Here is a 21,884-nt window from a genome sequence, read left to right on the forward strand (position 1 = left end):
CTACATTGCCTTTTGCATATCCTTTAAAGTTATAAATGTTATTTAAATACTGATTTATTCCTTTTTATGTATTATTATGGTTTTTCTAACCAACAGTGGATCTTTGGTTTTCTAACTACTCTCACTACTCTAAAATACTCTCCGTCTCTACTCTAAAATACTGTCTCTACTCTAAAATACTCTCCGTCTCAAATTCGTTATCTCTTTAGCTCTTAGTTTATATATCTATATTCAAATGGACGATTCATACACATACATCAATTATTATATAAATGAATTAAAAATCTACAATGAATTTTAATTTGGGATGGAGGAAGTACAAGATATCTAAGAAATCATATAACAGGTTTGAGTTAAAAAATTGCATGTAATAACCGTGAATAGATTTTGTACTTGTCGTATCTTGAGCTTGGTGATAGGTATTAATAGCAGGTACATGGTGCTTAGGAGGAATTAATGACCTAAATTATTTTACAATTTATGGTAGATTATGAATGTTTCAATTCCTTTAATTTCACGGAGATGACAGAGGTAACTTGATCATGGAATCAGGAACTTCTCAAATACTTCTAAACAGAATTGGCCTCCTTAGATTACCCCTCCCACATGGTTGTGGCAGTGACTTCGCTATTATTAAGTATGTCCATAACACTATATTGGTCATGGAAGCATGTCCAAAACAACTATACTTTCTAAAGGAAACCTGGACTCATTTGCAGAATCAACAGGTCTTCATGTCAACTACCACAAATCCAACAATTACTCCCTCAATGTGTTAGAAGAAAATATGAATATCCTTAACAATACCTTTCACTGCCAGATTGGGAAGTTCCCTTCACTTATTTGGGGCTACCTATGGGACACACCAAACCAAGACTAGAAGCTTTCTAGCCATTAATCAAAAAAAAAAATTGAGCGACGTCTATCAACCACTGTTATTTTACTCTCACAGGCTGACAGACTAGGAATTGGCGTGCAGACCAAAATTAGTGGTTTAGGAATTATTAATCTGAAAGCACACAATGAAACACTGCTGATGAAAAGTCTGCACAAACTCTTTAACATATTACAGCTACCGTGGGCCAACCTGATTTGGAGTAACCATTATAATCGTGGACAGGTTCCTTCGGCCAAAAAAGTGGGATCTTTCTGGTGGAATGATACGTTAAAAACCTTAAACACATATAAGGGCTTCTCTCGATTTACTATAGAAGATGGTCGTTCAGTCCAACTTTGGGATGATCCTTGGGGCACAGAGGTTCTCTCTGCTACCTATCTTAAACTATTTTCCTATGCCCTTAACAAAGACATCATCGTGCTACAAGCCAAACTGACCGATCCTACCTATGTCATTCGAAGCATATGGCCAGTTGAAAGGGAAATGGCCTTGAACCATTTTATATATTGATTTGTGGTGCTTAATGATCATCACAACCATTCGAACTAACTAGTTTGACTAGTATTTGATTTACATGTTCATAAGTTCAACAGTTCAATTTCTAAGTCAGAATCAATTCAAATCCAACCAAAAAGAGGTAAAACTTGGAATAGATGAACTAGCAATAGTTCTATAAATTAGATAAGTTCTAAATACCCCTAAGAAACTATTTGTCTCCGCTAAAAGGTTAGGTAGCTCAGGATCAACAATTCACACGTTTGGAGGTGATCCCCGGCTGGCCAGACATCCCCTACATGAGTAGCAGCAGCCAGCAGGCAGAGGCCGGGATACGTGCATCCGAAACTGACAGATCTCTGATGTAGCATGCCACAACTTACCAACAGTTCAATAGCCTGCTATCCGTGATTCGGTGGCCGATTAAAAAAGCCTTTCCCAATCCCATTGACGCCTGGTACAAGCTGTTGCTGAATTTGCTGCTCAGATCTCAAAAAACTGTTCAGATTATAACGTCACAGCACTGCTTCGTAGAACGAGAATATTTATGTACGCTTTCAACTGGCAGAGCTTCGCTCAGCAAGAATCCATCTTGCCAAAAGAATAACAGTCACCGTGCACTCAGAAAGATGAACCATGTACAGAACAAGTGCACTGTTATGTAGACCCCATCGGACAATAAAGCTGGAAAATACGTATTCGGGTCACGCAGCATGAAGTATCTTTCTATTTTTTATCCTATAATAATAGCAGCACGAATGGATGCCTCTTGGAACCTGTGATGCCAGACCGAGCGGGAGAAAAGAATGGAACAAGATACCTGACGCTGATGCAAGGCCAATCGCTCTTCTGGTTCATGTGCTCTTTAATTGACGATACAGATTCCGGCCATTTCAATCGCTATACATGGTCACTTCATCTTGCTTGAACGATGCTGCAGAACATATGAACAGAGAAGTTTTAAGTGCTAGGAAATACTCTTAAGAACGATGACGCAGAGCTAGTAATGGGGTTACATACGAACCGAAATCAGAAGAGATGCATTTGTCGTCCATTTCTAATCAAAGAACCCAGCGAGATAGATATCATATATAAGGAACCTCGAAACCCACCCAGAGTAGGCCAGACAAACAGCACCACCAGAACATGCAAAATCCTCGCCACAGGCGTTCTCCTCTGGTCTCCAAGATCAGAAGAGATGCATTTGTCATCCACTTGCTCTGCCTAGTGCTCACACAAACGTCGCTTGCTGATGAGGCTGGCCGGTTGCAGGAGTTCTCAAGGTCAAGAATGGAAATGCGACATGACAGTCTAGACAGTGAAATGTGGAGCATGGATCAGCCAGTTTATGTGGGTCTGCAAGATGGGCTGAAGAAGGCTGACAAGATCAGTGAGCTTCCTGGGCAGCCGGGGAAGGCCACCTTTGATCAGTATGCCGGCTATGTCACGGTCGATGAGACGTCTGGAAAGGCCCTCTTTTACTACTTCGTAGAGGCTGCTGCTGAAGATCCATCTACCAAGCCATTGGTCCTGTGGCTCAATGGAGGTAAGGAGCCTACTAACCATCACACAAGTGCGCTTCTATACTCTGCTTGCCTGCTGTTTTATTTGATCTTGTTAGTCTACCAAAAAGGGATGGGAACATAGTTGCCCTGACCATCCATTTGATACAAGCATGGTTTCATGGTTCAAAACTGAAAAACAGTTGGAACTTACTACAGATCAGCACCAGATACTAGTTTTTTTTTCTCTCTCTCCTGCTAGTGTCCTAGCAAATACAAAACATCCACAGTCATTTATTGGAAGAATTTATTGTTGATTGCATTAGTTGCTTGCCCAAGAGGGACGGAAAGGAAAACGGAAGCTGATAGTCCATACCTACTATCAGCCTTAGTGTGTTGAAGTGGAAAAGGAGCTGGCTATTATTTGCTTATATAAACAGGGCACAATTCTACAGATTGTTAGGCCAACTGACCTAAGTACATACTTTGTAGACCCCACAACAGGCTTTACATTTTAGACTCTCCTGACTCCCAACCAGTAAAATCTTAAATGATATAGTACGTATATGACTAATTTGGTACCAGAGTATCAACAACCCATAACCTTCATTGAAGTTCTGTATTGTGCAATGCCTGATTTTCAATCCTTGCATAAACTCAGGCCATTGTTCAATCATAAGCATCTTCTTTATTTTCCTGTTTTCTGATAACAGAATTGCACAAATATATTGGAACATAATTTTCATCATCTGAATATCACTGATAAGGATAATGCGGCATGGCAATTAAATGGAGAGGATAAAAGGTATTTTAAATAGTTCAAGAATACTAGTACAGATGAACTATAATCCTTTAATATCTAGGAAATGATACAACAGAAGCTTGATCAAAAGGAAGTTATCAAGGCAGGCTGTGTCCAGGGTAAAATTTGACAGTTCCTAGTACCAAGCCTGATGAACAGTTATCAACATCTCAACTACTCAACCATAGAAGCTTCCAATTAATCAAATTATGAACTTGAATCAGTGAGAAAACGATGTAAACATTTCAGTATAATAAGGTAGGCAAATCTATGATATTTTTAACATCTTGCCTCTGTTGAAGAAAAATAAGCATACCAAAAAACGGTGAAGATTTGTCAAAATTTTCTTTTGATTACATACAGTTTCCCTTCCAGCGACATGAAAGGGAACAACGACAATAGAAAAGCAGAGGAAAGGAGGAAGGTAATCAGGAAACATGCAAGATTAGAACATAGAGAGGAGATAATATTGTGAGATCTCCAACGGTGGCTCAGAGAGATGGCAGAGGCATCAGGTAGGAGAAAAGATAACCGCACAACGAGTGGGAGTGCAAAGTGGATGAAATCTTTCTAAAGCTAAGGCAACCAAATATCTGTCCATCTAAACTTGATCTGGTCCTGGTGGCACTCTCCCTAGCATCCCTTTCAGTCTGCTTTATGTTTTTAGTAAACGCTAAGACATCCAGGACATGTTCCTGTGCTGCTTGCCTAAAGTGGAAGGTTGAGGATTATTCTTCCTAATTGGATAACAGAGTGTTTTATCTGTAACAGATCTGTCACACTAAATGCTAAGAGTTACTCCATTAGTATGTATATTTCATACTTGGGCTCCTAGGCTGCTGGTCTTAAGTAATCACAAGTTACCCTTCCGTTAGCAAATTTAGCAGATATGTCCCTGAAAAAACCATATGGCTGACAATTTTATCGTGGGACATTCTTTACAATTAAAAAAAAGGTTACCGTGAAATTTCAGGGCCCGGTTGCTCTTCTCTGGGAGGAGCTATGCATGAAATTGGGCCATTCTTCGTCAACAGAGATAACAAGACACTGTCCAAAAACAAATATGCATGGAACAGTGGTATGTTGATTGCAGTTATTTATGACAATTGCACTTAGAATACCTCCGTGTTGACTGATAATTTCTTGATGGCAGTGGCAAACATGCTCTTCCTTGAGAGCCCTGCTGGTGTTGGCTTCTCATACTCGAACAGAACATCAGATTACAACAACACTGGTGACAGGAGCACTGCAGCAGATGCATATACTTTCCTCGTCAATTGGCTTGAGAGGTTCCCAGAGTACAAGGGCCACAGCTTCTTTTTAACGGGTGAAAGTTATGGCGGACACTACATACCACAGCTCGCCAACACTATTCTGTCAAATAACAAAATCATAAACACCACTATGATCAATCTCCAAGGAGTTGCTGTAAGTTTTGTGACAATAACATTCAGTAGCTTGTAATGCTTCAAAGGATATTGAGTCAGTGTATACCATATTACATTCTGGGCTTCTGGCATTTACTTGTTGGAACAGATTGGGAATGCATACCTGGATGATGACACAAACACAAGAGCAATCATCGATTACTACTGGACACATGCTATGATCTCCAAAGAAACTCACACTGCAGTCCAGGAAAATTGCGGCTTTAATGGAACATACACAGGACTCTGTAGAACCGCGATAGAAGAAGCCAACAATGAGAAGGGCCTCATCGATGAATCCAACATCTATGCACCGTTCTGCTGGAATGCTTCTGATCCCCAAAAGCAGCATGCCTCGGTATAAATGTTCTCACAGATTTTAAACAAGTTCAACATCTCCATAACTCACAGTATAGTGTTGCAGGTAACCAACAATGACCCCTGTGCCAGTTACTATATGCGGTCATATCTGAACCGCCAAGAGGTGCAGAGAGCACTTCATGCTAACACCACAAGATTGAAGCAACCATGGTCGGATTGCAGGTGAAACAAACGTAGCTGATGTTCTTGCAAGTATTTCTTAATAAAACTCAGCCTTAAATCAGTTAACCAAGTTATGTATTCTTTCTGAGCACCAGTAATATCATTTCTCCCGAAAATTGGAAAGATGCCCAAGTCTCTATGCTACCATCTATTCAGCAATTAATTTCAAGTGGAGTTAGCACATGGCTGTATAGGTAAATCCACAAGCATTAAAGTTTAAGCATGGATTTATGCATCATCAAAGAAGAGTTATCTCCCTGTTATTAGTGAATGGCTAAGTTCCATCTTGTTTGTCTTCTTAGCTTCCCTTTTGTTTTGCTTTTTTTCCTTTTCTGGGTTTCTTCTCTGCTTTGTTCCTGTTCCTGTTCTTTATATATATAACTGGAAATGACCAAGTCTCTATGTTACCATCTATTCAACAATTAATTTCAAGTGGAGTTAACACATTGCTGTATAGGTAAGTCCACAAGCATTATGAAGTGCCTGTTTGGATACAGGTCATTTGGTCGAAATCCTTAGGATCGGTCCAACTTTGATTGAAATCCAAAAAATAAAACTGAAGCAATTCCATTCATGCAAACACGCTCTAATGTTTATTTAATCTCTATATCTGCTTAAACCACCCTACTAAGAAATGATATATTTTATCTTTCAGTGGTGACATTGATGCCGTTTGCCCAGTAACTTCAACGCTGTATTCATTAGACATCCTGGGGCTGAAGATAAATTCATCATGGCGGGCATGGTATTCTGATGATGGTGAGGTATGGACAAACTAAACGATATAGTATAACAATTTATTGCCATATAAGATTCTGAAGTTGTTTCTTTATGAGATGGCAGGTTGGAGGCTATGTTGTTGAGTACAAAGGTCTGATATTTGCAACAGTCCGGGGAGCTGGACATATGGTTCCTACCTACCAACCCCAAAGAGCGCTCAGCCTGTTCTCGGCATTCCTGAATGGCAAACTGCCTCCTGAGTGATTGAAACTTTACAAGCATCTACTCTTTTGTGGTTTCTAACGATGAAAGATAGACTATTGTTTGTCAGAAAAAAAAACAGAAGCATAGTGATAGTGTACTTGCTTCTGTTGAGATTATTACAAAGAACCAACATTGTGTTCTGAATCATCCAATTTCTACAAAAAGTCCAACCTAAACAGTTCTGATGAAATACTTGTATCGAGATGGTTGCATTTTTTGTGGCAGATACAGACTTCTTATAACTCATGATTCTTAGACGTTTCGCGTTTCACTAAAAACAACAAAATTGTGCTTCCAGGATATAGTGGAAGGTGTACGTTTGTGAATGTTTCTCGTGTGGTTCCAATCCATTTTAGTTGGATGAACTGCAGACTTTATCAAGGATGAGAAAGTAGCTAAAATGTACAATTATCATTAAACAACATTACCGGCATAATCTAAATATTCCCTTCAATTCAAAAGAAATGATGTTTATGGATGACACAATCTAAAAAAAGTACATGTATTCAATACAAGGGCATTAGACACTGTTAGGGTGGAGAGTGGATGCACTAACCAGTTAAACTCAAAAGCTTAAACTGTTAGAAGAAGGTAGACAATTCACTTATACACTTCAACATCCCACTCACGTGCAGTCAAATAGAAAGCCGCAAACGTGGAAATAAAAGGACGGAGGCACAAACTAAGCCTCTGTCAAAATTCGAACTCAAAACCTCTGACTTTGATACCATGTTAGAGTGGACACACTAACCAGTTCAACCCAAAAGCTTAAGTTGTTGGGAGAAGTTAGTCAATCCACTTATACACTTCAGCAGACACGAATATATACACCGTTGCAGGATAAACCGCGTACAACAAAGATACATATCCATAGGCATGCATCTAACACCCTCCTCAAATTTAAGGTGGATCAAACACACAAAGGTCGCCTTGGTTTGCTCAAGAAAAGAGCAGGTTCCTTCCCAATCTGCAACCTACATAAGTCAAATGGACAAAAGAAGGCATAGTTGACTTTGTCCCTATTGGTGTCGGGGAATCCTTTTTGCATGGCCACTGGAGGATGATTTTCATAGAGTTTTTTTTTTGGCAGAGTTAAACTTGACTAGAGTTCTTCTTTATTCGTAATTGTAAGCATATGAACTCATAAGGGACCAGAATACCAACAGGGGGGGAATTTTCCTTGCTGCCTTGGTAGCCTTGCTCTATTTATATCTTACTTCCACTTGCTTGACAATATGTGTTGTCTTGGAAGGTATTTTTGCATATGCGCACTACTAGAAAGTGGGATTCCCTTCTAAAGTTGATTCTTCCTGTCCCATTAACTCGTTTTTCAACTCTAACTCCAAAAAAGAGTGGGTCCACTTAGTGCATGACCACCAACTGGAAAGAAAAAACAAATAAAGATTGAAATGCACCAACACAATATGATGCCCAAATGGATTTAAGCTAAGAGATGGTCTATTCAAAGACAACATAGCAATGTTATGAATTTGGACACAACCAGAAAGAAAAATGACACCACGAGAGTATCCCTTTCCTAAAACATCTTATTTTTCAGGTTCCCTTTTCCTGAAGAAGATGTGCTATTGTCAACAGGCGGTGGCAGTTTGGTGAAAATAGCTGTTCTATACTCACGGCTCAAGTTTGGAATCTTCCTTTTCTGCAGGAAAGTTTCAGATGAAAGGGCATGTTGCTTGAAAGCCACACCACAAGAACAAAATGGAATGTGTGCACATACTTGGAAGGTCGATCAAATAATTCTTTCAAAGATATATATGAGAAGGAAGCAACATTTAAGTTCAATGAAGTGGAAATGACAAGATCTCAACTACCGATGCTTCAATACAGTGAATGGTGCTGGCCATATGCTATCAACAAGTCACCTCTGAGTAACAAGTATCAACATGTTTACTTGACTTAGCAATTTGTTGCAACATCATTGTGTTTAGCTTCAGCTAAACCAATTGAAACCAGGAGTACAAAAGAATTATGAATCCTAATAAAATTCCACAGCTTTTTATCAACAAAAGTAGAACCTGAATTTAATAGAATAACAAGTCAAACCACACAGAAACTAGAAAACAACAAATTTCTCTAGGATAATAACCTCACCCAGCTCTCAGGGATCCCTGGATTATCAAAAAAATATATCTTCAAATGTGATTTTACAGTTTACAGCACTCCTGTTAAAAAGCAGGCAGAAGAAGCAACAGACACAAGTACAACCCCTTTGTTTGGACTACGAAACACATAAGGAAAACACATCAAAGTAAACATGCCTGGGAATGTTGGCAGAAAACAACTGAGTAAACAAGAAGCTTAAGAGGATGTAACAAAATAAAGCCAAAAGATCAAAATACACAAGTGCACTTAATCAATGTTGCCAAGGATGAGGCACCCTCAATCTGATTTTCTCAATCTGCGTGAGGTCTTCTTCTTACGCCCCGTTTGGATCACTGGAATTGATTTCCATTTTAATAATAGTAATTTAGGCATATATCAATTAAGCTAATTCACTTTTATACAAAATATATTTGTATACTATTATTAGCAAGATGTCCTATATATTTATGTGATACATTTTTATTATAGAGGAGTAGAACAAAGAGTGTCATGTAAGTTACAGATTAGAAACAAATTCTAATAATGCATAAAATCATTTCCTATCCTCCACCCTATGAATTTTAGATAGGCTTATATCTAAACTTTGGAAAGTGGTGGAATGCCAAATTCTAAACTAAATAAGTTACTTTATTGAGTGAATTCCAATTCCTTTAAAATGAAGGGATCCAAACGCCCCGTTAATGTAATGTCTAGAGCCTGTCTTACTCTTACCCCTCACAGGTCAAGGTTTTTTTTTATTTGCATACATTTTCCTTCTCTTTCCCATATAGTGATAAATTGAGCCAGAGATAGCTATTGTACACACAAGTGCACTTAATCTAGGAATTTTGCTGACTTTGTTAGGTTGCAATCCCCAAAAGGAACTAAGAATTTTAAATGAATGTCATTGCCATTACAAATATAGATGCCAAATGAAATGGAATATTAAGAGCTTTAAGTCCAACTTGCACAGAGAAAGTCAAAGAATCAATCATATTATGGTTTCCTTGGAGGACTCTTCAATGGTACTGCAAACAGAATGTCCCCTCTATAAATAAAGATTGACCAATGGCAACCTAGCCCAAGACACCAAACACCCATGCACACGCATCCTATCAAGATGAAAAGAGGCCTCCTGATACTTTGGTCCTTGTTCTACTTCAGTGTTGCAAACACAGACACTAGAGACCAGGCCAACCAGCCTCTTGAGTTCAATCAACTGAAAATATACAGGAAATCTGTTCAAGGAAAACAACATTCAACTCTCAAGACTGGAACCAGTCCCTCAGTGCATAGAGACTCAACAAACAATCAACGGGAGCAGGATAAGATCATATGTATGCCAGGGCAAACAGTGGTAGCAGAGTTTGACCAATATGCAGGATATGTGACGGTGGATGCAAAGGCTGGAAGGGCTTTGTTCTACTATTTTGTTGAGGCTCTTCAAGATCCTTCAGACAAACCGCTTGTCCTATGGCTGAATGGAGGTATGTGCTGGCTGTGTTCATCGCAATTTGTAGAAAACTTTACTGCATAAACAGGGGCAGTTCATATGTCTTGTAAAGTTATTTCTTCAACATGCTGTTATAATTCTTTTTAGATCTATTTGCTTGCTATAATGAGGGTCAACAAACAACTGGAAAAAAACATGTACATAATTCTCGAACATACATCATCCATGTTTGCAATGCTACAGCAAGACACCTAGTTTGAAAAGAATAAGATGAAACACTTACTGTATCCGCAGGGCCTGGCTGTTCATCCTTTGGATCTGGGGCCATGCTTGAACTTGGACCTTTCTCTGTCCATAGTGACAACAAGACACTGTACAAGAGAAGGCATGCATGGAACAGAGGTAAAATCCGATTTAAACTTCACTTGATTAATAGTTACTTCCTCCACTCCAAATTATAGTTCAGTTTAGCTTTGTTCTAACTTTGATCAAGTTTTTAGAAAAAACTTAGTAAAATCTAAAAGTTCAAATAAATACACTACCAAGACATATTTCATGGGAATTTAAAAACTAATCAATACTATAGATGTCGAATTGTCGATACATTTTTTCTATAAACATGGTCGAAGTTAAAGCTTAGGACAAAACTAGAGTAAACTAGTTTCAAACGAAGGGAGTAAATAAAGTTAGTTGGAATGTTGGATTAACACCCATACTGATATTCCATTGTTCATTCACGAATGCAGTGGCCAACATGTTGTTCATTGAGATCCCAGCTGGTGTTGGATACTCATATTCAAACACTACATCTGATTATTATAACACTGGTGACCAAAGAACAACAGATGATGCATATACGTTTCTTGTTACTTGGCTAGAGAAATTTCCTGAGTATCGGAACCGTGATTTCTTCATAACTGGTGAGAGCTACGCAGGTCACTATATACCAGAGCTTGCTAATCTGATTGTTTCTAAGAACAGAGCCACCAATGTCACTAATATCAAACTTAAAGGTGTTGCGGTAAGTTTTCAGTCTTAACTGATTTGAAACTTATAATTCGGTAAATTTCTCATCAATGGTAACACTGTAAACTTCATCAGATTGGAAATGCGGACTTGGATGATAATTTGACTCTAAGAGCATCATATGACTACTATTGGATGCATGCTATGATTTCTGGAAAAGCTTATACAGCCATCAAGGATAAGTGCAGCTTTAATGGGACATACACTAAAGATTGCCTAAATGCCATGAACTTAGCTACCCGTGAAAAAGGAAATGTTGATGATTATGACATCTATGCACCAATATGCCATGATGCCTCAAATGCTTCTAAATCAAGTGACTCGGTATACAACACCAGACATAAATTTCACTTCACAGATTAAGTGTTTTAACTTGCATTTCTATATGAATTTTTGGTATACTCAAACTTTTGTTTACTATTTCAGTTACTGTTTGGTGATCCATGCACAAACCACTATGTCTCCTCTTACCTAAACAATCCTGAGGTCCAAAGGGCACTCCATGCAAACACAACAGGGTTAGGCTATCCATGGATGGACTGTAGGTATGTGGATTGAATATCTGAATATCAAATTTTCCCTCCAATTTATGTCCACCGTTAGACCATACCTCTTGTGTGACCCAATTAGCAATCTATTGTTGGTTTCCTAAAGCAATCTGAAAAGGTAAGTGTTTTATGTACAAAGAATTTCTTATATACAGAATATTTATATATCTTTCAACACTCACTTCTCAATAGCATTAATTCTAAAAAGGTATCAACAGGCTCTTCCAGTCAACCATCAAAGAGTATGTGAACCACAGTTCCTGATAATTATTCCATTAACACAAAATGTGTATGCCAAGAGGTATTAGTAAGTCAACACTAAAAGGGCAACAGTGCCAAATGATTCTCAAGCTTATATTCTTTGTTTTTTCAAACACGTTGGAGAGCTGTGTATCTTTGTAGTTTGTAAACTTTGTATTAAAAAGAAAAGGGCGCAAGAACCCTTAAAGCACAAACCCTTGTATTCTCAAGCCTATATTCTGACCAACCAGCAGTCAATTATTTGAAACAATAGGACATTTAACCCAAAGGCGTCCCTAGGGGCATGGCTCACATGCACTGCATATCTACACAATTGAGTATGCACTGAAATAGTGAAATTCATGTATGTCCATTCACCCTTGATGGTTTCTATCAAGTGCGAATATTTTTTTCTTGAAAACGCATGACAGCTGCATTTCATTAGAATAAGAAGAAACAGTACAGTCTCAAATAGACCTATGACCTTAACTCTAGGACCAGCTCATGGTGGCCAAAACTTAGAATACAAAAAAGGATCCATAAAAACACTACCTACCAACACTAGCTGACAGGAACAAAAGACATTTGGCACCAGCCATCAGCCACAAATCCCTCTCTTCACAAAAACGAGAGAAAAAAACAACAGACATAGAAGGTGAAAGGCCCTCAAAAACACATCCATTGCGCATTTTCTTGATAGTCCAAGAACCTAGTATGACTAGAGGATTGAAACCCCTTCTAGTCAACCCCTCTGTTCTTCAACTTGTGCCCACCAACATAAGAAGGAGCTGTCTTCAGGTTTAGGGGCAATGGGGTGCAATCTGTAGAGCCTAAAAATCTTGAACCAAAAAACTCTTGCAAAAATGCAAGAGGGGAGCAAATGGTTAATAGTTTCCTCCCCTTGACCACATAATTTAGGGTCTAGGGATGACCCTAGTGCATGTCGCATACTCATTCATGTATAAAACTAATTGTTGAGAACTTGTTCAGCCTCAAGTAAACATCTTACTAGAATAGCAATTGGCACAGGGGAAAGTCAACAGTACAGCATGTTTATAATTAATTTCTATGTTTCCTTCAAGCAGTCAGCGTGTATTTGATAATTGGAAAGATTCACCAGTGACAATGCTACCATCAATAAAGAAACTCATTTCAAGTGGCACAAGAATATGGCTGTACAGGTAAATATGTTCAGATTTATGTGTGCCAAAATACCTAACTCGGTGGGTTACATCATAAGAACATGACTTAAACTATGTCATTGTGTGGCAGTGGTGATATGGATGCCGTGTGTTCGTTCATTTCAACACAATATGTGCTGGATAATCTTGGGCTTCCTGTAGAAGCATCTTGGCGTCCATGGCGCATCGACAATGAGGTACATGGCCCACTGTTCATCAGATGAAAGATTGAATATCAGCATTCATGTCACCAGAATCCTTTAGATCAAGTTGTATGGGTTTCCTAAAAATAGCAAAAACTAAAGGATGAGTCATCATGTTGCTTGACTGGTCTTGTGATGATCACTAGTCCCCAAAGCGATTTGATAGTCAGGTTATTAAACTCTTACAACATAAAATGTTTGAAGATGAATTGGTTATACACACGCAATTAATATTGGTTATAGTTGGCACACAATTGCTGCAAAAGAGTGTGTGTGCCGAAAACATCATGAATGCATTATTCTGTCTAGCAGTGGCTGTGGACAAATAGCAAAAAAAAATCCTAACTTTTCATGAATCAGCAGGTTGCTGGCTACGTCATTGGGTATAAAGGGTTGGTCTTCGCAACGGTCAGAGGAGCTGGGCACATGGTGCCATACTACCAGCCTCGCAGTGCATTGGCACTGTTCTCATCATTCCTCGAAGGGAAGCTCCCTCCACACTGATCCATTAAGCTAGCATGGTTTGTGAATGTCATGTACTACACTTGTAGCTCGCCTTTAGGAAGGGGTTTTCAATGAACCAAGCAGGAGTGCTGCTGATTATATTAATAAAAAAAACCTTCAGTTCAACTTCCTTGCGCAAGCACAGACAATTACGTAATTCTATCTGATTGTTTGGCGTGCACCAAGGAGACCAACTAACGCTGGTCTGTCGCTAGCACCGAGAAAATAAGTTAATACCAAATCCTGAGCAGGTTTTAAGCATGTTGGATTATTTGTATCCAAAACTGAACAATGTTAGTACTGGCGCCATCATTGGGCCTGGATTGACGACATCCAGGTATCGAATCGAAGTGGAAAAAAGGAAGGACGGGATTCAGAACTTCAGACTAGAGAAGAGATTCCTCAAACGAAGTGAGGAAATAGAGAAGGCGAAAGGCTGGGGAGAGATCCCAGAGTCGGGTCGTCTCCACTGCGAGAGGGGATGAGAAGCGAACCTCGGAGAAAGGGTCGCGGCAGCAGAACGGGCACCGTACGAACCCGCGACGGAGGATAAGGAGTGAGGGTATGTATAAGGGGACGAAGAGGACGACGACGGTTCCTCCCGTCTGAAGGCCGCCCACCTTGGAGGCGCCGCCGCTCCCCACCTTGGAGGCGCCGCCGGGACCGGGGCCCATGGAGCTGGACGCCCCACCTCCCGCCGCCGCCGTGGCGATTCCTCCCGCCGGCAGCGACAAGCACAAGGGCTTCGAGAGGATGAAGTTCGCACGTGCTGGATCTGAACCGCTCGCAAAAATCCAGATGCATCATTCGAAGATGAATCCTAGGATTATGCGGATGGGTCATCGAAGGTATGATCCTGAAACGCATAATCTATCTGTTCAGGTTGAATTTGAGGATCAATCGAATGTGAATCAAGTTTTTTCTGCTTGCAAGAATGATTCTCCGTTTGAGTTTGTTGGTTTGAGGAGCATGAAAATCAAACATACTCCTGTGATGTTTCGTTGGAATTCCGGGAGAAATCATACCTCAAATCCATGGAAAATCCATGGAGATTTGATTCCTTCCTGGATCACGCCACCCCGGGGTGATGTTGTCTTGCCTCAATTTCGGGAATCTAGGGAGTGTGTTGTGGAAAAATGTAAGGTGGTGATCAAGAATAATGAAAAAACTGAGGGGCTTTGGGGAAAAAAACCTGAATCAGGTATATTGTGGACTGAACAGGCCGAATCGGCTCATTTATCCTCTCCGCAAAACCCTAAATCGCCTACTCACGGATCTTCTCCTGCGTTCGCCCCAAAACCACAAATCGAAAAATTTGTTGGGCATTTCTGGGGGAGATCTCAGAGATCTTATGCTAGTGTGGTGAAAACTAAGAGAGCTCCGATCGTTGCTGTGAAGATGCAACCAAGGGGAGCTGGTCGGCGTGGAGCTGCGCGCGGTTATGGTCGTGGTTCTGGTCGCGATCATGTCTGGAGGCGTATCGAAGATGGTGATGTTCAGAATCAAAGAGGTGGTCGCAGTATTGAGGAGGTCAATATGGGAGAGGGGGGTGACACCTTGAATCAAGGTAACCCGTCTCCCTGGGAAAGTCAAGCTGTCAGATCTGAAGGAAAAAATGAAGATAGTTGGAAAAGAAATCCCCAACCTATGGGAGAAGATGGTCCGAAAGATTCGCATATGAAAAAAGAGGTAACTCGCAGTTTTAATCTGGATAGATCTGGCTGTGCTTTTTGTCACTTCAAAAATCATCTTACTAAGGATTGTCGACATCGCTTTCCTTGTGACATTTGTGGTTGTGATGATCATATTGTGTTTGATTGCCAAAAATGCTTGCCTTGGAATTTTGGTTCGGAACTTTGTGCGACACAAGTTGAGGATCAGAGTTTTTTCTATATTGAAGAAAAAGTGGATACTAGGATGATTAAAGAAAAATCCAGCACTGCTATTATCACTGTTGTTCAAGGGAATGTTAGTGAAAAACAAATTGAATTGGAATTCATGAACATGTTAGGCAAGAATTTGTGGCGGTGGTCTGCTAGATCTGTGGGAGACAATAAGTTTGTTATGAGATTTCCAGATCCTAAAATGATAGGGGATCTTGGATATTTTAGACCTTTGGGCATGAGAACAGCGAAAGCTCAGATTACTATTGATCCTTGGACACCTGCTGTCAATGCTAAAGGTTCCTTGCAAAAAGGATGGTTCAGAATCAGTGGCATTCCTATGGAACAAAGGTCTCTGGTGACAATTGCTAAAGTTGGTGGGCTCGTGGGTAAGGTGATTGAAATTGATGAAAGGACTAGACTTAGAAATGAATATGTGAGAGCTAGAATTGCTTGCAGGGATGTCACGGCTGTTCCCGGTGTTGTGGAAAGCTCCCTTGGATTGTTTTTATATGATTTTTTCTTTGAAAGGGAAATACACTCGGAAGAGGATGAACAATTTCTTGAGACTGGGATTAGAGTTGATGACTCTAACCAGAAAGCTGCAAAGAGATCCAAGTATGAGGGTAAAATGCAGAAAGATAAGAAAGTGGATTATGGGAATATGGAGGATGGCAATATTAAACAGCATGATGAGTGTAGCAGAAAATCTCAAAGTTATACTTATCAAATGCAAGGGCTTGACAAGAATGTAAGCAAAGAAAAAAATGTTGGAACTGAAGAAGGTAAAACTGGTAAATCTTATTCCAGCTGTTCTGGTGAAGAGAAGAACAAAGTGCACATAACTGATAGTGAGGAGGATGATGACAGTGATCTTCTGGGAGAAGAACTTATGGCTATGAAAAATCGTGGATCTGGATCAAACAGTCTTACTATGTGGAATACTCAGTCTGACCCAGTTGACAACCTGAATTCTAGGAATATAAATCATATTAAATCTTCTAAATGCTCTGTCATCCTTGAGGAACTTGATACCAATGAGAAAGGAGTTGATAATTCTGAAGAACTGTTTTCTGGTACTCAAGGCAGCTCGATTGTGAATGCTTCTCAAGAGGAAGGCGATGATCTTTCGGATCAAAGAAAGAAAACTGATGGCATTATTTATCATGAAGGTAATCAGAAAGTTATGCCTTCACCCATCCCGGTGAGAAGGGTCAGTGAACGTCTTAAAAAGGATATGGGTATTAAAATTGAAGAGAAGAACAGAAGAATGGCTGTGAAAAGGAATCTGGAAGGTAACTCTTGTATTCCCGAACCTATTTTTTCATGTTTAGCTTCTAAGGAAATTATTGATATTAGCAAGAAAATGGGAGTTAATATAAATGAGCAAAATATGGAATCTATTGAGTTACTCAAAGAAATGGAATTAGCTAGACAATGTTTGGGTCAGAAAAAAATTGAGATTTTACAGAAAAAAAGATGAGGATAATATGGTTAAGCGAAATGATGAGTATATTGGGAGTCAAACCAATGAAGAATCTGAAACAGATGACTTCATTTTGGTTCAATCCAGGAAGAAAAAAAGAGAATACAGGAAAGGAATTAAGAAAGGATGCAAAGGCAAGGCACAAGAACATCTTGGCCTCAATAAAAAAAATCAGAAACACTGGGAAAATCCCAAAAAGTGTTGATGATATTAACACAAATAAAAACGGTTCAAAATGAAAGGTCTCTTTTGGAATTGTAGAGGCATCAGGAAGAAAGGGGTTGCCCCCCTTATGAGACACATGATTAGTCAATATAAATTCCAGTTTATTGGCCTTCAAGAAACTATGATCGAGGACTGTGATGACTTTATCACAAGAAAATTAGATCCCTCTGGTGATTATCTGTGGCTTTGGTCCCCTGCTAAAGGGAAATCTGGAGGCATTCTTGTGGGTTCTAGAATTGATGATCTTGATGTGGGATCTTTTAAGAAGGGTAATCACATTCTCCAGGTGAATTATTGGGATAAAGCATTGCTGTGTAAATGGAATCTTATGGTGATTTATGGTCCTGCTCAGGAGAAATATAAGAATATTTTTTTGAAAGAGCTTGATGAGTTCTGTGAGAATAGTAGAGAACCTTACATCGTGGGAGGAGATTTCAATATTATTCGTTTCTCTTATGAGAAGAATAAAGATCAAATTTTACACAAGCACTCTGCTCCTTTTAACGATTTGATTTATAAGCACAATTTGGTGGAAATTCATATGATTTCTGGTGGATTTACTTGGTCTAATAACCAGGCAACACCCACTTTGGTTAAATTGGATAGGGTCCTAATGAGTGGGAGTTGGGAAAATATCTTTCCTCTTGTTAAGGTTAAGAAACTTCCCAGAAATATCTCCGATCATAATCCTCTTGTTGTTGATTCTGGAAATTTGAGTACAAAAATGCATTCCTCTTTTGTTTTTGAAATTGGATGGATTAATCATCCAGAGTTTAAACAGATCATTGAAAGGATTTGGAGTAAACCTTGCAGAGCTAAAAGTCCTTTGGATAAGATTCAACAAAAAATGAAGCTGTGTAAACAGTACCTCAAAGGATGGGATTGGAATCTCAAAGGTATGAAAAAAAAGAGAAGGGATCAGATTGCCTCTGAGTTGAAAAAATTAGAAGAAATTGAAGAATCTGACCTTTTGAACAGTAATCAGATTGATTATAGATGTTCTCTTATGACTGAAATTTTGATGATGCTTGATGAGGAAGAGCTATTCTGGAAGCAGAGGGCTCATGAAAATTGGCTCCTTCATGGTGATGGAAATAATGATTATTTTCATCGTATTGCGAATGGTCGTAGAAGGAAAAACAATATTATTTTTTTTGAAGATGGAGATAGGAAAATTTTTGGGGATGAGAACATTTTGCTTCATGCAACAGAATACTATTCTGGTTTGTTTGGTCCTGCTCCTGGAAATATGTTCCAAATTGATAGGGAGGTTTGGGATGGACTTGAACAGTTGAATGAGTTAGACAATGATATGCTTTGTGCTCATTTCTCTGAGAAAGAGATTAAAGAGGCTCTCTTTCAGATGGAAAAAAATAAAGCTGCTGGTCCTGACAGTATTCCTGCTGAGTTTTATCAGAGTTGTTGGGACATTGTTAAAGGTGATATTGTTAGTCTTTTTCAGGACTTTCATGCTGGGCATTTGGATGTTAGTAGACTTAATTATGGCATCATTACTCTGCTTCCTAAGACCAAAGAAGCTACCAAAATTCAACAGTATAGACCTATCTGTCTTCTTAACTGCTTATATAAGTTGATTACCAAGGTCTTGACCATAAGAATTGAACCTTATGCTCAGAAGTTGATTAGTGAACATCAGACTGCATTTATCAAAGGGAGAAATATTATGACTGGTGTTATGATTCTCCATGAAATCATGCATGAGACTAAAAAAAGGAAAGAAACTGGTATTATTTTGAAATTGGACTTTGAGAAGGCTTATGATAAAGTCAATTGGGATTTTTTATTCCTTAGCCTTCAACATCGGGGCTTTGGCAATAAATGGATGATGTGGATGCATATGGTTGTCGAGGGTGGCACTGTTAGTGTGAAAATAAATAATCAAATTGGTAAATATATTAAGAGCTACAAAGGTGTGCGTCAGGGAGATCCTCTCTCGCCTATCCTCTTTAATTTTGTGGCGGATAGCCTCGCTAGAATGATGGACAAAGCTTGTGCTAATGGGGTTTTGAATGGTTTGGGTAGGCATTTGATCCCTAATGGTGTGATGTTGTTACAATATGCCGATGACACTATCATTTGTATGGAAAATGATTTGTCCAAAGCTAGAAATTTGAAAATGCTCTTGTACATTTATGAAATGATGGCAGGATTAAAAATCAATTTTATGAAAAGTGAAATTTTTGTGATCAATGGGGATGATGATATTAAGATGCATTATGTGAATCTCTTTGATTGCCAATTGGGCTCTTTCCCCATGATGTATCTTGGGGTCCCTGTTAGTCCTTCCCATCTGAGAATTGCAGATTGGATAAGGTTGGAAGAAAAATTTGACAAGAGATTGGATAGCTGGAAGGGAAGCTCCCTTTCCATTGCTGGGAGGATCACTTTGATTAATGCTTGTTTATCCAATTCCCCCATCTATCATATGTCGATGTATCTCCTTCCTAGCACCACTATCAAAAAACTGGATATTAAACGGAAAAAATTTCTGTGGCAAGGTGGAGGAGATAAAAAGAAATATCACCTTGTTAAATGGGATAGAGTCTGTGCAAACAGGAAGAATGGTGGACTTGGTATTAAAGATTTGAGAGTCATGAATATTTGCCTTATGTGCAAATGGTGGTGGAAACTTGAATATGAAAATGGGATCTGGCAAGAAATTGTGAAAAAAAAGTATATTCACAGTGACAGTATCATGAATGTTAGTCACAAATCGTTTGATTCTCAGGTGTGGCATGATCTGTTGAATATTAGAGATCATTATGTAATTGGAAGGAAAATTATCACTCGATCTGGTGATAAAACCAGATTTTGGGAGGATCCTTGGCTTAATGAGATTCCTCTAGCTGTGTCTGAACCAGATTTATATGAAATGTGTAATGATAAATTTATTCTGGTCCAGCTTGCTAGGGAAAGGAATGCCCAACTTGACTTTCGTAGATGGCTGAATGATGATATCAGAGGTAATTGGGACAAAATCATGGAAAAATTCCAGGATTTTGAGTTTCAGGAGACAGAAGATTATGTCTCCTGGAAATGGGGTAAAAATAAAGAATTTTCTGTGAAATCTTTATATGATAACATTACTAGTATTACCTATGGTCCTTATTTGAAACATATTTGGAAAGGAAAAATACCTCCAAAAATTAAGGTTTTCATGTGGTTACTGGAAAATAATGTGCTGTTGACCAAAGAAAACATGGTCAGGAGAAATTGGAAGGGAAATTCTTCCTGTGGTTTCTGTGATGAGTTTGAATCGACCACCCATCTTTTTTTCAATTGTCATACAGCCAAATGTGTGTGGGGAATGGTTGCTAAATGCTTTAATTCCACTGTTGTTCCTGGAAATTTGCATCAATGTTGGGTTTGGCTTGATAATAATTTGGGTGAGGCCAAAGAAATTAGCACTGTTGGTGCTGCTGCCATCTGTTGGGCAATTTGGAAAGTCAGGAATAATGTTTGCTTTCAAAACATTGTGGTCAGCTCTCCTGTCGAAATTGTGTGTCATGCTTGTGCTTTGATCTTTAACTGGGCAGGTCTGAGCAAGAAAGAGCTGCAAGATTTACTTCAGGACGGGGCCAAACTTCTGCTGAAAGCTGCTAATGCGAGGAATCCTAGGAGAGAGCTTCAAGGGCTCGCTGATGATGACGACCAGAAGATGGATTTGGAGTAACTGTCGGTTTCTGGATGCTGGTTAGCTGATTTGTGACTTGGGTCCCCCTTGTTATTGTCAGTCTTGTTTAGACTTCTATATGGTTTGTGTGCTGCGTCGCAGTCTAATGATGTTTTTTGGCTCCTTTTGGTTACTGTCTTTCCTGCTTGATGTAGTGAATTTGGACTATGCCTGGTAGTTGTCCTTGACCTGAATCAGGTCGGTGTATGGGTGCTTGGTTGCTGTGGTAGCTGGTCCGAACAATGTATTTCTGTTATGCAAGTAATAGAAATGGAGTTTCTCCGGTCAAAAAAAAATTAAAAATAAGGTCTCTAGGTTAATTGAAAAAAAATAAGTCTTTATATGGCTCGATATATATATTGTGTCTTGAGTATATTTATACTTTCGAGGTTCAGAGTTATATCATACAATTTTTTAGTTGTCTCTTGTACCTAAAAAGTCGAGTCAGAGTCTGTAGCTTGTACATGCCCTGACGATCGACCTTGTCTCGCCTCTTGATCGGGACCCATGTGGGCATTTTGGTACAACTCTCGTCCTGATTCATGCATCCACATGGTACTGTTCCATGTACCCGAGACGAGAACATTTAACAATTTTGCAACTCACAACTCCACAAGGCCACTTGTTGCCTCTTTGTGTTTGCCCTCAACATATTTGGCAACTACTTTGCCTGATTTGTTAGTTAAA

The 21,884-nt window shown here is 39.2% G+C and overlaps 3 protein-coding genes and 1 long non-coding RNA gene across 7 annotated transcripts; 3 read left to right on the forward strand and 1 right to left on the reverse strand.

The window, feature by feature from the left end:
* Nucleotides 1-1,391: 1,391 nt before the first annotated feature.
* Nucleotides 1,392-15,028, reverse strand: LOC118476009 (uncharacterized). 3 transcript variants are annotated; one of them, XR_004855260.1, is made up of 7 exons: nt 14,935-15,028; nt 14,404-14,765; nt 5,192-13,411; nt 4,819-5,071; nt 4,658-4,744; nt 2,418-3,598; nt 1,392-2,327 (listed from the first exon to the last, which is right to left on the reverse strand). It is a non-coding gene; the product is annotated as an uncharacterized lncRNA (long non-coding RNA). The 3 variants fall into 3 exon arrangements; XR_004855261.1 differs by having other exon boundaries at nt 1,392-2,077; nt 2,214-2,327; nt 2,418-4,744; XR_004855259.1 differs by having other exon boundaries at nt 2,418-4,744.
* LOC100281613 (serine carboxypeptidase) lies at nt 2,364-6,791 on the forward strand. Its single transcript, NM_001370723.1, has 8 exons — nt 2,364-2,939; nt 4,671-4,775; nt 4,851-5,125; nt 5,234-5,482; nt 5,549-5,667; nt 5,763-5,861; nt 6,323-6,431; nt 6,511-6,791. The coding sequence occupies exons 1-8, from the start codon at nt 2,540-2,542 to the stop codon at nt 6,649-6,651; spliced, it is 1,497 nt and encodes a 498-aa protein (NP_001357652.1). The 5' UTR covers nt 2,364-2,539; the 3' UTR covers nt 6,652-6,791.
* On the forward strand, nt 9,955-14,033 carry LOC100193473 (uncharacterized). The gene is made up of 8 exons (NM_001138589.1): nt 9,955-10,241; nt 10,502-10,609; nt 10,954-11,228; nt 11,309-11,557; nt 11,660-11,778; nt 13,107-13,202; nt 13,294-13,399; nt 13,769-14,033. Exons 1-8 carry the CDS (start codon nt 10,094-10,096, stop codon nt 13,907-13,909), a joined length of 1,242 nt encoding a protein of 413 aa, NP_001132061.1. The 5' UTR covers nt 9,955-10,093; the 3' UTR covers nt 13,910-14,033.
* LOC118476008 (uncharacterized) lies at nt 14,281-21,330 on the forward strand. Of its 2 annotated transcripts, none has more exons than XM_035964008.1 (2): nt 14,281-14,757; nt 21,061-21,330. In XM_035964008.1, the coding sequence occupies exons 1-2, from the start codon at nt 14,582-14,584 to the stop codon at nt 21,125-21,127; spliced, it is 243 nt and encodes an 80-aa protein (XP_035819901.1). In that variant the 5' UTR covers nt 14,281-14,581; the 3' UTR covers nt 21,128-21,330. The 2 variants fall into 2 exon arrangements, with proteins under 2 accessions (XP_035819901.1, XP_035819900.1); XM_035964007.1 differs by lacking the exon at nt 21,061-21,330 and adding an exon at nt 14,843-21,051 and having other exon boundaries at nt 14,669-14,757.
* Nucleotides 21,331-21,884: the final 554 nt, after the last annotated feature.

This window comes from Zea mays, chromosome 1 (genome assembly GCF_902167145.1).
Source record: "Zea mays cultivar B73 chromosome 1, Zm-B73-REFERENCE-NAM-5.0, whole genome shotgun sequence".
Classification (NCBI taxonomy): Eukaryota; Viridiplantae; Streptophyta; class Magnoliopsida; order Poales; family Poaceae; genus Zea; species Zea mays.

Excerpts from the sequence above, each read along its gene's own strand:
- LOC100281613 (NM_001370723.1), top strand. The coding sequence starts at position 2,540 with ATGCAAAATCCTCGCCACAGGCGTTCTCCTCTGGTCTCCAAGATCAGA. Across the intron at positions 5,862-6,322 it reads GTTAGCACATGGCTGTATAG|TGGTGACATTGATGCCGTTT; the intron begins GTAAATCCACAA and ends TTTATCTTTCAG. Across the intron at positions 6,432-6,510 it reads GGTATTCTGATGATGGTGAG|GTTGGAGGCTATGTTGTTGA; the intron begins GTATGGACAAAC and ends ATGAGATGGCAG.
- LOC100193473 (NM_001138589.1), top strand. The coding sequence starts at position 10,094 with ATGCCAGGGCAAACAGTGGTAGCAGAGTTTGACCAATATGCAGGATAT. Across the intron at positions 10,242-10,501 it reads TGTCCTATGGCTGAATGGAG|GGCCTGGCTGTTCATCCTTT; the intron begins GTATGTGCTGGC and ends CTGTATCCGCAG. Across the intron at positions 10,610-10,953 it reads AAGGCATGCATGGAACAGAG|TGGCCAACATGTTGTTCATT; the intron begins GTAAAATCCGAT and ends TCACGAATGCAG.
- LOC118476008 (XM_035964007.1), top strand. The coding sequence starts at position 14,879 with ATGAAAATCAAACATACTCCTGTGATGTTTCGTTGGAATTCCGGGAGA.